The sequence below is a fragment of the Chelonia mydas genome, chromosome 2 (genome assembly GCF_015237465.2).
Source record: "Chelonia mydas isolate rCheMyd1 chromosome 2, rCheMyd1.pri.v2, whole genome shotgun sequence".
In the NCBI taxonomy this organism is placed as follows: domain Eukaryota; kingdom Metazoa; phylum Chordata; order Testudines; family Cheloniidae; genus Chelonia; species Chelonia mydas.
The window spans coordinates 149,775,828-149,793,286 of NC_057850.1; the positions used below are offsets into that span (position 1 = coordinate 149,775,828).

The following is a 17,459-nucleotide window of genomic DNA, read 5'->3' on the forward strand; positions in this document are numbered from 1 at the left end:
TTACCACATATTAGTGGTGGTGTCCCCTGCACCCTTTCTAAAACACGAAGCTCCATTTTCAATTCTTTGAGGGGGTCAATAAGCATGTGGACAAGGGGGATCCAGTGGATATAGTGAACTTAGATTTTCAGAAAGCCTTTGACAAGGTCCCTCACCAAAGGCTCTTAAGCAAAGTAAGCTGTCATGGGACAAGAGGGAAGGTCCTCTCATGGACTGGTAACTGGTTAAAAGATAGGAAACAAAAAGTAGGAATAAATGGTTAGTTTTCAGAATGGAGAGAGGTAAATTGTGGTGTCCCCGAGGGATCTGTACTGGGACTAGTCCTATTCATCATAGTCATCAATGATCTAGAAAAAGGGATAAACAGTGAGGTGGCAAAATTTGCAGATGATACAAAACTACTCAAGATAGTTAAGTCCCAGGAGGACTGCGAAGAGCTACAAAGGATCTCTCAAACCTGGGTGACTGGGCAACAAAATTCAATGCTGATAAATGCAAAGTAATGCACATTGGAAAATATAAATAATAATTTAGATGGGGTCTAAATTAGCTGTTACCACTCAAGAAAGAGACCTTGGAGTCATTGTGGATAGTTCTCTAAAAACATCCACTCAATGTGCAGCAGCAGTCAAAAAAGCGAACAAAATGTTGGGAATAATTAAGAAAGAGATAGGTAATAGGACGGAAAATATCATATTGCCTCTATATAAATCCATGTTACGATCACATCTTAAATACTGCATGCAGATGTGGTCGCCCCATCTCAAAAAAGATATATTGGACTTGGAAAAGGTTCAGAAAAGGGCAACAAAAATGATTAGGGGTATGGAATGGCTTCCATATGAGGAGAGATTAATAAGCCTGGGACTTTTCAGCTTGGAAAAGAGAGGACTAAGGGGGGATATTGTAGAGATCTATAAAATCATGACTGGTGTGGAGAAAGTAAATAAGGAAGTGCTATTTACTCCTCATAACACAAGAACTAGGGGTCACCAAATGAAATTAATAGGCAGCAGGTTTAAAATAAACAAAAGGAAGTATTTCTTCACACATAGCACAGTCAGCCTGTGGAACTCTTTGCCAGAGGATGTTGCAAAGGCCAAGACTATAATAGGGTTAAAAAAAGAACTATGGATATTAGCCAGGATGGGCAGGGATGGTGTCCCTGGCCTCTGTTTGCCAGAAGCTGGGAATGGGTGAGAGGGAATGGATCACTTGATGATTACCTGTTCTGTACATTCCTTCTGGGGCACCTGGCATTGGCCACTGTCGGAAGACAGGACCTTTGGTCTGACCCAGTATGGCCGTTCTTATGTTCTTAAAGATACTATTCAACACAGTGTTACAAAGGAAATTTAAGAGCCTTCAGGTATTTTTTGTTTTTAAACACTGTAGTTCTATAAATACATGAGTTTCTAACTGGCTGAAGTTTGATCATTTAAAAACCTTTAAAAATGTGTCATGGTCAACCAATCTGATCAGCTGACACAGTTTCATTTCATATAATAAGCAACATTGGACATTGAATTAGGTATGAAGAATTCTAAAAACATTGCATGTAAAGACTTGACTTGTTTCTCATGTTTTCTTAAAAGCATAACATAAAATGAATTAAACTATTTAATCAAGTATTGCAGATGTATGGTCTCTAACTATATACTTCTGAAAAAAGAACAAGGTAGGTGCAACGGAAAAAAAGGTTACCTACCTTTCGTAACTGTTCTTCGAGATGTGTTGCTCATGTCTATTCAGTCTAGGTGCATGCGCACTCATGTGCACAGTCATCAGAGATTATTGCCTTAACAGTATCCGTAGGGTAGGCTGTGGCACCTCCTTGAGTGTCGCACTCATGCATCAATATATTAGGCGCCGCTGACCCTAGGCCCTCTCAGTTCCTTCTTGCCGGCAATTCCAACTGAGGGGCAAGAGGGCGGGTAATGGCATGGAGACAAGCAACGCATCTCGAAGAACACCAATTACGAAAGGTAGGTAACCGTTTTTTCTTCTTCGACTGCTTGCTCATGTCAATTCCATTCTAGGTGACTCACAAGCAGTATCCCTGGAGGTGGGCTCGGAGTTCATGATCGTACAGTTTGCAATACTGCTCTACCAAAGCCAGCATCGTCTCGGGCCTGCTGGGTAAACGCATAACGCGATGTAAATATGTGGACAGACAACCAGATGGCAGCCTTTCAGATATCCTGGATTGGCACTTGGGCTAGGAAAGCTGCTGAAGAGGCTTGTGCCCTGGTTGAGTAGGCAGTTACAATTGCCGGAGGAGGCACCGTGGCCTGCTTATAGCAGTAGCGGATACAGGCAGTAATGCAAGATGAGATTCTCTGGGCTGACACTGGACAACCTTTCATCCTGTGGGCCATTGTGATGAATAACTGTGGTGACTTAACGAAAGGTTTGGTTCTCTCCATGTAGAAGGCTAGGGGTCTTCTGACATCCATAGAGTGCAACCCATGCTCCTCCTTCTACTCATGCGATGTAGGGAAAAAGACAGGTAAGAATATGTCCTAAGTCATATGAAACTGGGAAACAACCTTGGGTAGGAAGGCCAGATGCGGTCGTAGTTGGACCTTGTCCTTGTAAAACATTGTGTAGGGTGGCTCCGAGCTAAGTGTCCTAATCTCGGAGACTCTGTGGACAGATGTTATTGCCACCAAGAAAGCGACCTTCAAGGAGAGGAGGAGGAGGGAGCAGGAAGCCAGAGGCTCGAAGGGGGCTCCCATGAGCTGCAACAGCACAAGATTTAGGTCCCCCAGAGGAATGGGGTCCCTGATGTGACGGTATAGGTGCTCTAGGCCCTTGAGGAACCTGGCAGTCATATCACAGGCGAAAACTGGCCTGCCCTCGAGTGGAGGATGAAAAGTTGAAATAGTGGCCAAGTGGACCTTAACAGATGAAAGAGACAGACCCTGGAGCTTAAGATGCAGGAGGTAACCCAGGATTGACTGCAGTGAGGCCCTCTTGGGTGGAATGCCTTTATCCGAAGTCCATGTAAACCATGTAAACCATTTCCATTTGGTAGGTTGCTCTGGTTGAGGGCTTTCTGCTGCCTAACGGGACCTGTTGGATACCAGCCAAGCACAGCCGCTCTTCTGCATTCAACCATGCAGCAGCCAGGCTGTCAGATGCAGTGCTGTCAGGTTCAGATGCAACAGTCTGCCATAGTTCGAGAGAACAGGTCCGGCCAGAATGGTAGTTGTAACGGGGGGCCACCAAGAGGTTCAGCAGTGTGCTGAAACAGCGCTAGCATGGCCAAGCCAGCAATATGATTACTTTCGCTCTGTCCTGCTTGATCTTCATGAGGACTTCATGGATTAATGGCACTGGAGGGAAGGCGTACATCTGAGCCCATGACCACAGAAGCAGGAAAGAGTCCCCCACCTTTGGAAAATGATGCTGACCACCTCTGAATGGAGTGACCACTCGTGGCGAGGTGAGAAGGTCCTGCTTAGGCGATCTGCCAAAGTGTTTCTGGCCCCAGGGAAGTGAGCGGCCATGAGATGAATTGCGTGCTGAATACAGAAGTTCCAGAGTCTGAGGACTTCTTGGCAAAGGGCTGAGGATCGCCTTGCTTGTTGATATAGAACGTAGTGGCGGTATTGTCCGCCAGGACTTGAACCACCTTGCCTTTTATATGAGGCAGGAAAACTTGACAGGCCAAGCGTACCATTCTGAGCTCCCTGACATTTATGTGTAAGGAGCGATCGTGACTCGACCAATGACCATGCATGCCAAGATCGCCCAGATGAGCTTCCCACCCCAGATCCAAAGCATCGGAGACCAGGGTAACCGATGAGGTCGTGGCCGCAAAGGGGACTCCCTCCATCACCGATGGGGAGTCCAACCACCAAGCGAATGATGACAGTATGTGGTCTGGACCCTTGACTGCCTGGTCTACATTGTATCAGTTGGGGACGTAGACCGATGCCAGACATGACTGTAGGGGCCTGAAATGGAGCCAGGCATGTAAGTGCAGGCCGCCATGTGGCCCAACAGTCTCAAGCATGTGTAAGCAGTAGTGAGAGGGTGGGTTTGCATATGTGAGATTAGGTCTGACAAAACGCAGAATTGGGCTTCGGAGAGGAAGGCCCTGGCCCGAGTAGAGTTGAGGACTGCTCCTATGAACTCTATGCGCTGCACTGGAACTAATGTTGATTTTTTCTTGTTTATCAATAGGCCTAGATCGCAACATGTGGAGAAAACCAGATCATGGTGCTGCCGCACCTGATGCCGAGACCTGCCCTTGATCAACCAGTTGCCGAGGTACGGGTAAATTTGAACACCCTGATGCCTCAGGTAAGTGGCCACTGTCACCATGCACGTTGTAATCACTCTCAGGGCTGACGAGAGACCAAAGAGCAGCGCTGTGAATTGGAAATGGCGCTGGCCCAACACAAAACAGAGGAACCATCTGTGTCCTGGCAAAATGGAAATATGGAAATATGTATCCTTTAAATTGAGGGCGGCATACCAGGAAGGGGATCATGGAGGCCAGGGAGACAATGCAAAACTTCAACTTCTTGAGATGCTTTTTGAGGTGACGCAGGTCCAGGATGAGTCTTAGGCCCCCTTTTGCTATTGGGATTAGGAAATATTGGGAGCAGAATCCTTTTTCCTTCTTATCCCAAAGGACCGCCTCCACCACTCCCAACCTTAGGAAGTTTTCCACATCCCGAGCGAGGAGTTGCTCGTGAGAAGGGTCCCTGGAGAGGGACGGGGAAGGGGGGCGGGAGGGAGGGGCAGTCGAGAATTGTAGGGTGTAGCCCAAGGTTATTGTGTGGAGCACTCAACGATCCGATGTCACTCATGACCATGTCGATTGGAAGGGGCGCAGGCAGTTGAGGGAAGAACGCGAGGGTGGATCCAGGTACTTGACTGGAGCGCCGTCCTCGGTTGCACCTTCAAAACTCCTGTCTCTGGCCCCCATGGTGTTTCAAAGGACCAGGTTGAGCTGACAAGTGAGAGGATAAAGGGACGCAGTGCTTAAATGCTTTGTCTTTGTCCTTTCTCCTGTAGGTACCCTGCCAGGAAGACTTCCCAGGACTGAGGCGGAGGAGGCCAGAACTGCTTTCTGGCCTGCTGCGGAGTGTGGAGGCCCGGCACTTGCAGGATGGCCTGGGATTCTTTAAGGCCATGCAGCCTGGCGTCAGTGAGCTCAGAGAAGAACCCCACACCCTCAAACAGGAGTTCCTGGATTGCGGCCTGCATCTCTTGGGATAACCTCAAAGACTGTAGCCAAGAGCTGCACCTGATGGCCACCGCCGAGGCAACCGCCCTGGAGGCCAAGTCTGTAGCATCCCAGGACATCTAGAGAGTGCCCTTTGCCACTGTTTTTCCCTCCTTCAGGATCGTGGCAAACTCGAGGGCCAGGTCCTGTGAAAGGGCCTCCCTGAACTTGATAAGGGAGTCCCATAAATTAAAATTGTACCTGCCCAACAGGGCTTGGTGGTTGGATACCTGGAATTGTAGGCTGGCCATTGAATAAATCTTTCTGCCAAAGAGTTCTAGTAATCTGGCGTTCTTATTTTTTGGTGTGCTGCTAACCTGGCCCTGCCTATCCCTCTTGTTAACTGCGGACATGACCAGCGACTGGTGGGTGCATAAAGAGATATTCAAACCCCTTTGCAGGGACGAAATATTTTTGTCTGCCCTTTTGGACAGAATCAAAGATGGGGTCTGTCACAGCATTTTAGCAATCTTTAGGACCCCAGGGTGGACAGGTAGTGCAATGCGGGCTGAGGAACTATATGACGTTGAACAAGTAGTCTGATTGCTCCTCCAACTCCTCAATTTCAATGTTTAAGTTGGTTGCCACCCTTTTAAGGAGAGCCTGGTGCTCCTTAAAGTTGTCGGGGGGACTGCCAGTCTGGGAGGGCCCGGCCCTTTGTCCAGCGACGAAGACGACAAGGGCGTCACCGGCGGAGGGGCGGGTTCCCCTACCCTTTCTGAAGACAGCTCCTTGGGTGTTGGTGCCTGTTGAGTTGTCCCTGCGGAGGATTCTGCACTGTGTTTTGAGCCCAGTGCCGGTCGTTTGTCCGAAGCGGCCACAAAGGAGCGGTGGGAGTATGGAACTAGCATCACTGGTACCCCTCAAGGGTTCCAACATGGCCATTAAGCAGGCCACTGTCCCTGCTGCCATGCTGCTGGTGCTGTGCTGGTCTCGTGGGCCGACGGGGATTTGTACCCCTTCGCGATGGGCTGAACCCCAGCTCCGACACAGATCAGTCTCCTTCTGGTGACCAGGGTGGGGCTGTGGAGGCCTGTGTGTGCCTGTGTGTAACTCTTGTTGGAGACTGGTCTCTAGAGGGCGGGGATTGCTGCCAGTCCCTCGAGGGGTATCGAGGCAGAGGAGATCATTGCCACGGTGGCGAGCAGTCCTGCACTGGCGGGGACCGGCACCTAGGAGACTGCCTGGATGACACAGATCTGCACCAAAGTGATCGTAGGCAGGAGGTTGTCCGGTACCAGGAGCGCAGGAACCGGTGCCTCGATTCCAGGGATCTGTGCCTTGTGGAAGGAGAGCATGGTGCTGGGGACTTGGGCCTTCTAGCCGGTGACCAAGGTCCTAGGCCTTGGGGATGGGGACGAACGCCTGCGATCCAGGGACGATGGTGCTCCTCTGCCCTTTGGGGAAGTCCTATGACTGGCTTGCCCTTGGGCTGCAGGGCTGTAGCCACTTCCAGTGCCTGTTGCGACATTTGCAGAACTGGCAGGCTCACCCGGTCTTTGGCAGCTTGGGCCGTCTCAGGCAATGAAGCTCCACGTAGAAGCTGGGATCCCCTACTGCTCCCGGGAGTCGGAGTTGGATCCTTGGCTGGGCTATGGGTTCTGAGTGTAGCGGTACTCCCCTGTAGCTCTGGGGCAGGCATGTGGCCTGAACTAGGTCCTTTGCCCAGAGCGCCCTTCCCTTTCTCGGATGGTGATGGGAAGCCCTTTTTCTTCAGATGCTTCTTGGGCACCAGTGAGAGGGAACGGTGCTGGGAGGATCCTGGTGCCAGTGAAGCACTTCGCACCGATGCCGAGGTGCTAGGAGTGGAATCCGGTCAGGAGGGCTCTGACACCTGATGCAGCACGGCCTCCATCAGAAGGGCTCTCATGCGGATGTCCCTCTCCTTTTGGGTTCTGGGAAGAAAGTCTTTGCAAATCCTGCACTAATCCTTTATATGGGACTCCCCCAAGCACTTCAAACAGCTGCTATTGGAGTGAGTGATAGGCATTGGCCAGTTGCATGACAAACACAGCTTAAAGCCCAGGGAATGGGGCATGCCCCGCTCCAAGGTGAAGTTGCAGCTGGGACTCTAACCACTAAACTAACAACTAACACTTATTTTAAATGCTAACTAAGTACCTACAAACTATATAGAATGGGACTAACAATGGGCTAAGAACCGCTTACGCTCTTGCTATGCAAGCCAAGGCGCTCTGACCAACCACCATGGGCAGTAAAAAGGAACTGAGAGGGCGTAGGGCTGGTGGCGCATAATATTGGGATGTATGAGTGCGGCACGCAAGGGGGCGCCACAGCTGACCCTATGGATCCCGCTAAGGCAAAAATCGCCGATGACGATGCACGTGTGCGCGCACAAACCTAGAATGGAATCGACATAAGAAAGCACTCAAAGAACAACATTCTTTGCTAGCCGTTCAATATCAGCACAACACAACCCCAGGGCTTTCAATGTGTCCCATGTCACATGCTCAACTAAGTGCAGTCCTTAAAATTCCACTTATCCTACGAAATAGGAGTGTCTTTTAACAACCCTCCCGCAGCAAAATGATGTTATGAGCTGGGGAAACCTTGTTATGGGTCAAGTTACAACCGCTCTGGGATTCATGGGCACGCCCCCCACAGCAGCGGCCCCCCGCAGCAACAGCCGCTCCAAGGTTTAGTCAGGGTATTTATAGTATAAGTCATGGACAGGCCACGGGCCGTGAATTTTTGTTTATTGCCCTTGACCTGTCCGTGACTTTTACTTAAAATACCGGAGACTAAATCGCAGCCTTATGTATGACCCTGGAAGAAACCTGAGGAGAGGTTTTTGGGTGAGAGGTGCAGGATGAAAATAGCATTCTTGGTGCTGTGAGCAAAAGAAGCTGTTTCCTGCTATTTTATTCCTTCTGTGTTCAGAGACACGGGACTTGGTACGTTTTTTGTAAATAAGCAAAACTGCACCAAAGAAATACCTACGATCAATTTCTTCTCTTAACTGGAATAACCTACCAGATTCTGAATGTTTGGCTAGGTGCTTGGGTCAAAAAGGGATAACAATAACAAAACAGGACTCAGTGTTACACAGTGGAATTCAGCTTGCAGGGCAGGAAATCTCCTACATAAAGGCAAAGAATTAAAATCTTGGAGCCAAATTCTGCTCTGTTTCACTTCTGAAAATTCAGAGTAACTCCACTGGTGTAACCGAAGAATTTGCCATGAGACATTAAGCAAGGATAACTTTCTGTAGTACAGAGTGGGGTTTAGACCATGATAAATGGGAAATTATTAAGAGAAAATACTGTACACGGTTGTATCCAAAAATCTGCATGTTAAAGGGGAGCTCCAGTGAAAACTAGAAGACATTCTGATCACTGCACCTAGTAACAAAGGGGCCTGCCTGATCCAATTCCCATTAAATTACAGGGAGCTTTTGAGTTCCCACGGATATTGGAACAGGTCCTAAATCACCTACCTTTTCAAAATGTTGTAAATATTAAATGCAAAAACTAGCAGTGCTTCAACGTTGAGAATGATAAATCAAGAGGAGAAAAGTTTGGAAATTCCATAGTTACTGTTTATACTGCAATGTTAATTCAGCCATGTTGCACATCTTGTATATTTTATTGAATAGATAAAATAACACAAATACATTTGGGGTTATATTTAACCATATTTCACAGGTGCAACCTGGATGAGTTAACGTTGCAATATAAACCATAACTCTAGAATTTCCTCATTTCTGACTCATTGATTTCTAGTAATATTAACTACTGGAATGTCCTAACATTTGATTACTTTATTTTAAAGCTTAATGGTCATTTTTGGATGTAATATTATGAGTAAATATTTAACTATCTATGCCATATTAAGTAATCACTAGAAGAGTTCTCAGTTTCATGCACTGGAAACATTAATTATAGACTTTTAATCAGTAGATATTAGTTATCTGTGCCTTACTAGAAAATAATGCAAAACAAACAAATAAAAAACCCCACAAATAATAATCATCCAAGACCAGTATACCAAACTAGGTTGTAAATTATCACTGGATATAGCCACAAGTTAGTAGTCAGGCACAACAGCTGGGTTAAATTTGACAGATTCTATCCACAAAGTTTCGTCTAATCTAGTATATTAATAAGAGTTGGGAAATAGGAATCTCTCCTATTAACTAAGTACACAATTAGAAGAAATGTTTTTACAAATGCCAAGCTATTATAAATTTTAGAAAAATAATAGAAGTATGGCTTACAGTTCTACTACATTGCCAAATTGTTTTTACTCGAGCCAAACAATGAACGAAGGGAGGGAATTAAGTCTCTTCCCTCACTCTGTTATTTCCTGGGTACAGTTGGCTGTCATTGTGCGCATTTGGACCGCTTAGTAGGTGGAATATAAGGCAGAAAGATGAAAAAGCAATCCCACTATTTTTAAGAGATGGCTCATTCAAAATGACAAAGTGCATAGCAATGAATGACTTTTTCAATGAACACTCCAAAGTTTATTAGAGAAGAAATGTGTGCACAAATTGATGATATTATTATTGGGAACCAGAAGATCATCATTCCCTCATCTCTGATTTATTCCTGCGTTTTGGGAAGCCAAGTGCTTAATGAGGAAGTTTTAAATTAGTGGTTTTCAAACTGCAGTATGGGGAGCACTGATGGTCCACAGAGCACTTCCACATAGTCTGCAGAGCTGCTTTTGCCACAATAGTGAAGTATCTTTTAAGCTTCATGCAACAACTCTTGTTACTAGTTGTACCTAGTCCAGGAAACAAGTGCTTCCAGATTTTTTTGACAAATTAATATAAAAGTAACTAAGCACCTATCACCTCCTATACTGCTGCTTCTTTCTTTCCTAGGTGTTTTTTTCTGGTGTAAAGGTTAGCTGTGATTAGATTTTCACACTATGTTAAAATTGAAAGTGCAGAAGTAAATTGCAAAGTGATCAGCAGTGATTAGAGTAATGGAGATGGCAGGAAACCATGGAAGCTTTTTGAACTAATAAATATCATGTCTTATACTTGTAAAAAAAAATAAACAATAAAAGATAAGAAATAGGGATATGGAACTCAGCAGCTGCACCCATCAGATGGTGCAACTTTACTTTGTTCTTTTACCCTTAATTCTGTCCCAATTTTTTTTCATGTAACAAAGTACTGTGGGGTTTAGAAAGGTGAGAAGGGAAGTTGTTCAGGAGATGAACTCCAGCTTAAACTCTGGCTCTACTCTGAAAGTTTATGAAAATGGCATTGTAGGGTTCCATAAAATAATTTCTGTATCAAATATGATCAGTTGTTCCTAACTGCTAGCCCTGAAAATTTAACCTACTCTGAGAGTCAAGTTGAGCTCTTTCCTTTTCATACATCATCATCTGTTATAAAGGTTTTGTAGGTCAAAATATCTCCTCATTTAAACCAGTGCTACCTCTTTCCCTTTTGGTGGCTTATCCAGGGGTAATCAGCTGGAAGTTAATAAGCAGTTGGTTGATGATGCACAAGGAAGTACAGAATCCTTCCACTCATGCACTCAGATGTGTTGGCTCCAGAAAGAGTAAACAATAGTAAAAACTTACTTTTAATATTTTTAAACTTGTAAAACCTAGCTCTGAATGCAAGCAAGGAACACATCCGTTGAGTAAGAAAGGGCCACCTATGTACAGTTACTTTTCACAATAACACCCGACCGTGATGTTGATCTTGTACCAGTGAAGGCAATGGAATCTTTGCCACTAACTTCAGTGGGTGCAGGATCAGGCTCTTTATGAGATGGTCCACACTATGAAAAAGATTGATAATCTCTGTTTTAAACAACTCCAACATTTGAAAACATAAAACTCTAAATCTGATTATTTTAACCACTGCCCATTGTTCAACAAATATCTGTCTACAGCACTGGAATTGGGATGTTTATAAAAGGACTATTTTAAAGTTATCTTGTACTGTAAATAAACCCCAAAGTACTGAATATATTACAAATATCTTCAAAATCCAAATGCCATATTTGGAATAAAAGATGCCCAATACAATTTTGTAAACATTATTATTATTACTATTTATTATATATGTCAGAAAATTACTATTTTAATAGTCTACAATTTAAAATGGCTAAATGTAAGGTTATGAATGTGCTTTAGCAAATTGGGCTAAATTTCCATATGTGCAGAAGAGTTCTCAACTTGCAAGATCTTCTAAGTATAAACAGCCATTATAGATAGCTCAATGGATGTCTGCCTCGTGAAAAAACACCTTAAAGAGGTAGAAAATAACAGAGACTGCTGTGATATTAAAGGGAAAATGCAATTCTGCATTTCATACCCTTGTTTCATGTCACTGAAGTTACTGGGGTTCCATGGAGTGAAAGTCAGGATAGAATTAGGCCCTAACAATTTTGTATGACTCTGTGCAGTCATTATAGTTTCTAACAAGAGAGAGAGAGAAGGAAAACATACATGTCAGCAAAGGATTATTTAATCTACAAAGGAAGATTTCTAGAGGGGACTATATAATTCTGAATAAACTGATCCAGGCATGCTGAAAATTGATTAGCATATCCTTGTACTCTGACCCATAACGTAAGAAGCTGGATTCACATAATGAAATTAAGTGGCAGTCAATCTAGAATCAACTAAAAGAAACATGTACAACGTATTAGGTAGTCTCCTAATGAAATTCACTGCTCAAATCATTAAGACAAATAATATGCCTATTTAAAAGGGTAGATTTTACAGCCCCCAAAACATTTACAGCTATGTAAATAATCATATCATGCTTTGGGCCATAAATTTACTGTCCTTTGCAGTTCAGAAGGAATTCCTTTCAGTCTTCAGCAAAACACAGCTGCCTAGGTGCACTGTGAGGTATCTTCTATTTCTTATGAAATAGTTATTGGACACGAAACGGTTTAGCATTACAAGGACCAGTGGAGTGATCCATCAGTTTTTATACTTCCATGAAACTGAAAATATATATATAGAGTACAGGACCACAGACAAAAAGGAATTATTATAATAAACTCTCTTACCAGAATACATTTGACTGTTAGAATTGCACCGGGATCCTTGTGGTTAGCTGCCCAATGAAGTGGGATTTTGCCTTCAATATCAGGTATTCCAATATTAGAATCGTGTTTTATAAGAAGTTTCACATGCTCTGGGTTATTGTAGTAGGCACTCCAGTGCAGAGCAGTTTGCTAGAACACAACATCATAAATTTTACAAACACATAAACTTTAAAAATGAAATTAAATGGATACAGTTTCATAATTAGTTTTGTGAAAAAATACTTGGAACGTATTAAAAAAAAATCTTCATAGATTCTTGGAAGATCCAAGAATCTATAAAGATATCTTTTTATAAATTCCAAGTAACCTTTCTTAACGATCTCTAATCAGGTTATATTTTTTAGAGTGTAGAGATTTACACTATTTACACTGCTGTTGCAACATGAACATTAATGTATCTTAGACCTATAATTAAGGCTAAGATTTTGTCACAGATATTTTTAGTAAAAGTCACAGACAGATCACAGGCAATAAAGAAAAACTCACAGAAGCCCATGACCTGTCCGTGACTTTTACTAAAAACATCCATGACAAAATGGGGAGCTGAGGAGTCCCCACACTGCCCGCAGCAGCTCAGCAGCTGCAGGGGCCCCAGCTTGGAAGTCCGGGGTCCCCCCCTACCTGTGGAGGTTTGGAGCTGTGGAGTCCCCCCACCGCCTGTAGCGGGTGGGAGCTGCAGAGTAACTCCCACCACTCTGAGCCACCACAGGCAGTGGGGGGATCCTGCAGCTCCTAGCTGCCACAGGCTGAAGTCATGGAGGTCTCTGGAAGTCATGGATTCATTGCTGTGTAGAACTCGGGGCTTGGGCTGGATCCCAGGGTGTAGGGCCCTGCAAGGTGGGAGGGTCCCAGAGCTCAGTCTCCAGCCTGAGCCCAGAATTTTACACAGCAATGAAACAACCCTGCAGCCTTAGCCCTGCAAGCCCAAGTTAGTTGGCACGGGCCAGCAGAGGGTGTCTAGTTGCTGTGTAGGCAGGCCCTTAGTTTCAGTATGAAGTTCTGGACATTGGACAAGAGTTTTCATATGACGTGATTTCATCTATTTGACTTCAAAAACTCACAAACCATTAAAAAACAAGGACATTCAAAGATATAGAACACCTCTTAATTATGCATAATGTCCACATAGCACATTTCCACTGAGACAGACAGATTTCACTTCACTAGGAGCTTCCTTCTCCCCACAACAAACAAGGAAACATGCTACACACAACTTGTTTACTCTCCACAGCAGTGTAACAAACTTAATTGCGACACCAGAAATGTTAGTAAATATTCAGCATTAACTTATGTGCACAGGTTTATTGTGTAGTGTGTTTTTCTTTGCTGGGCCTGAGACAATCCCAAAATCCCTCTCCCTCATCATAGGACTGTTTTTTCTCCTTTCTCCCACACACATAAGGATTTTGTTCCCTCCCTCTTTCCATACACAGGGACTGTGTTTACTTCCTATACCAACACACATACAAAAGGGTTTTCATAGGGCTGGTCTTAACTATGGGGAGATCAATGCTGCTGCAATCGATGCAGCAGGGGTTGATTTAGTGGGTCTACTGAAGACCTGCTAAATCGATGGCAGAGCGCTGTCTGGTTGACCCCGGTATTCCACCTCCCTGAGAAGAGTAAAGTAAGTTGACCGGAGAGCGTCTCCTGTTGACGCAGCACATTGAAGATACCGGGGTAAGTCAACCTAAGCTACGTCAACTTCAGCTACACTATTCACGTAGCTGGAGTAGCGTAACTTAGGTTGACTTACCCCAATAGTGAAAACAAGCCCATAGACATAGATTATAAAGTCAGAGGGGACCACTGTGATCATTTAATCTGACTTCCAGCATAACACTTATTTGAATTAATTCCTGTTTATTGAATTAATTCCAGCACATCTTTTAGAAAAACATCCAATCTTGATTTAAACATTTCCAATGATGGAGAATCCACCATAAACCTTGGTAAATTGTTCCAATGGTTAACTACCCACACCAATAAAAATTTGGACCTCATTTCTAGTCTCAATTTGTCTAGTTTCAACTTCAAGCCAATGGATCTTGTTGTAACTTTTTCTGCTAGATTGAAGAGCCCTGTATTATCAAATTTCTGTTTCCTAAGGTACTTACAGACTGTCAAGTCGGTCTTAATCTTCTCTTTCTTATACTAAACAGATTGAGCTCCTTGAGTCTTTCAATATAACATATGTTTTCCATCCTTTAATCATTTTCATGGCTCTTCTCTGAACACACACCAATTTATCAACATCCTTCTTCAATTATTGACACCAGAAATGATCACAAAAACAACAAGGAGTTCGTTGACACCTTAAAGACTAACAGATTTATTTGGGCATAAGCTTTCATGGGTAAAAAACCACTTCTTCAGATGCATGGAGTGAAAATTACCAAATAAGTGGTAATTTTCACTCCATGCATCTGAAGAAGTGGTTTTTTACCCATGAAAGCTTATGCCCAAATAAATCTGTTAGTCTTTAAGGTGCCATGAGACTCCTTGTTGTTTTTGTAGATACAGACTAACATGGGTACCCCCCGATACTTGACACCATGCAAGGCAGAAATGATCACAGTATTCTGATATTAATTGCACCAATGCCAAATAGAGGTAATATAACTTTCCTATTCCTATTCAGTGTTCCCATTCAGCTTTGTGAAACTGGCCCTTTAAAAGCATCAAGTACATATATTATTGGTTTGGACTTTTATCTGTTTGCACACAATAAATAGAAAAGGAGTACTAGTGGCACCTTAGAGACTAACCAATTTATCTGAGCATAAGCTTTCGTGAGCTACAACTCACTTCATCGGATGCATTCAGTGGAAAATACAGTGAGGAGATTTATATACACATAGAACATGAAAAAATGGGTGTTATCACACACACTGTAAGTGACCACTCTCCTTACAGTGTGTATGATAACACCCATTTTTTCATCTCCTCACTGTATTTTCCACTGAATGCATCCGATGAAGTGAGCTGTAGCTCACGAAAGCTTATGCTCAAATAAATTGGCTAGTCTCTAAGGTGCCACTAGTACTCCTTTTCTTTTTGCGAATACAGACTAACACGGCTGCTACTCTGAAACCACACAATAAATGTAATCAACTCAGGATCACCTGTACTAAGCTATCACTAATTTTTAGTTCTGTGATCAATTTCTCTTAATCTGTCAAGAGGAGGTTTTATATAGAATTCTCCTGTGACAGATGCAACACTTTTTGGGTTAGGAAACAGTCATCTATAATTTTTAGAAATTCCAACCATGTTTTAATACTGGCAGCATGAGACATTCGGCAAATCATGCAGATTAAAGTCCTGCATGATAACACAACCTTTTACCCTGCAAATTATAGATAGTTGCTTAAGGAGCTGATAATCCTATTATCCAATGTGATTTGGCGGTCTGTAAATGGTGGTCTTAGTACCCTATTTGTGCTTTATCTGTTAGAGCACTGATCCATGAGCATTCAAGATCATTTGCTTTCAAGTTGTCAATGACTCAGAAACAGGTACCGGGTTTTGTTCACTTCCCCTCATGCAGATGAGTTTTGTTTATTCCCTCCTGACAAACATAGAGGATATATTTTTACTCCTCTTGATCCTACCCAGGAATTGTCTTTATTGATGCCCTCCGAACACAGGTCTTTACTCCCCACTACATGCAGGTTCTGTGTTTAGGAAGTGCGGATGCAATGCTCTACCCACAAACACTCTTAAAATTTACAATTTAAGATAGATTACTGCAGTCTATAGCAGCCCCATAACATCCTTATATATAAATCCATACTAAGACAATAGCCCAAGTAAACAGAGCTCTGCCATTTGACTTGCTGTGTGACCTTGAGCAAATCAATCCACAACTGTATTAATTTAGATGGACTAAATGGGCCAAAGGTGTTATCATACCCCAGTCACTGTCCAATATCAAACAGTGTTAAACAAGGTCTGGGGTTTGAAATACAGAGACCTCAGCCTGCTTTGTACCATGGCAAATACATCACTAAAAACCCTTTTAACCTTTTATTAAACATAAAGAAAGGAAGGAAAAACAGTTAGAGCATTTGAAATATAAAGTATTACAGAAGGCTTTCATTTTAACAACATCCTGTGTTCCCTTTAGCTGAAGAGTTTTTACAAGGAAAAAACCTTTCGTTTGACAGTCCCTTAGATGGTACAAAAGATGGTAACAACTGTGTTTTTGGGGAAAAGAGAAGTTAGTTGAGATGAGCTGGAGCTGTTGTTAAATTCCAATCTCATTTCATCCCAGGTGGTGTTTGGGATTCAGCTTGAGCTGGTAGAGGTGGCAATGTCATCTGAGTATCTCTCTATAGCCCAGCCTAGTCAGGACAACGCTCAGAATCAGGATGAAGAAAGTCTTAGGTCCCAGGACATGGAGGAGGTGGCAGCTATGATGGTGAAGCCTGATCCACTAGCCAATTTTTCTCCTTAAAGTCTCTTTCTTTAAGAACCCACAAACGGAATGGGGGGTGGAATAACTCATCCCCTCATTATTTTGTCCACCAATTAGGGCTAGTTTCCAACACATCAATTTTGATTTCTGTTCCATACGTCTCTTGTTTACCAAGTATGATCTTAAAACAGCCCTTGAGTCATATCAGTAGACCTTTTACTTTGGACTAATTAAGTCTCTCTCTTCCTTTCACACTTTTTCCTATCAACATTTGTTATTACAGATTATTGTGACATCTGATGAAATTTCATGTACTTTTTACAGTTGAGCTCACAATTAAGGTACATTTGTAGCCTCAATTATCACATCATCAGCTCTCAGCTTTGCCAACTGCATAAATGAAAAATGCTTATTCAGGGGTTTTACTAGGATTAAAACTACCCAAACAATGTAACTGTTTTGATGTTTGTGGACCCTGATTAATGTACATTGATTGTTAAAGATAAATGTTTTTCTCTTTTTTTCCCCTTCATGGTGTCACTACAGGGCAGAGTTACGGTTTCTGCTAATGGAGTAACATTCAGTTTTGAAGAATAATGGGAGTGGGGGGGAAATGACCATTAACTCCCCCAAATATTCAAAGGTAGGTTTTGCACAAGATTTCAGTGAGTTTTAACTATGTGGAAAGTTTGAAGAGCTTCTTACAGTTAAGGTTGTCTGGGTGCCTTAACTGTGCAGTTCCATACCT

The 17,459-nt window shown here is 43.3% G+C and overlaps 1 protein-coding gene across 5 annotated transcripts in view; it reads right to left on the reverse strand.

Annotated features, from left to right (window-relative positions):
- The window catches only part of INVS (inversin), a 212,542-nt gene that overhangs the window by 85,989 nt on the left and 109,094 nt on the right, over positions 1–17,459 (reverse strand). For 4 of the 5 annotated variants that reach the window (XM_037893418.2, XM_043540330.1, XM_037893420.2 and 1 more), the window contains one exon: positions 12,253–12,420. The exons of the other annotated variant lie outside the window; for it this stretch is intronic. In XM_037893418.2, coding sequence (XP_037749346.1) covers positions 12,253–12,420 — 168 coding nt within the window. The remainder of the gene's footprint in view (positions 1–12,252; positions 12,421–17,459) is intronic. 5 annotated transcript variants of the gene reach the window in all.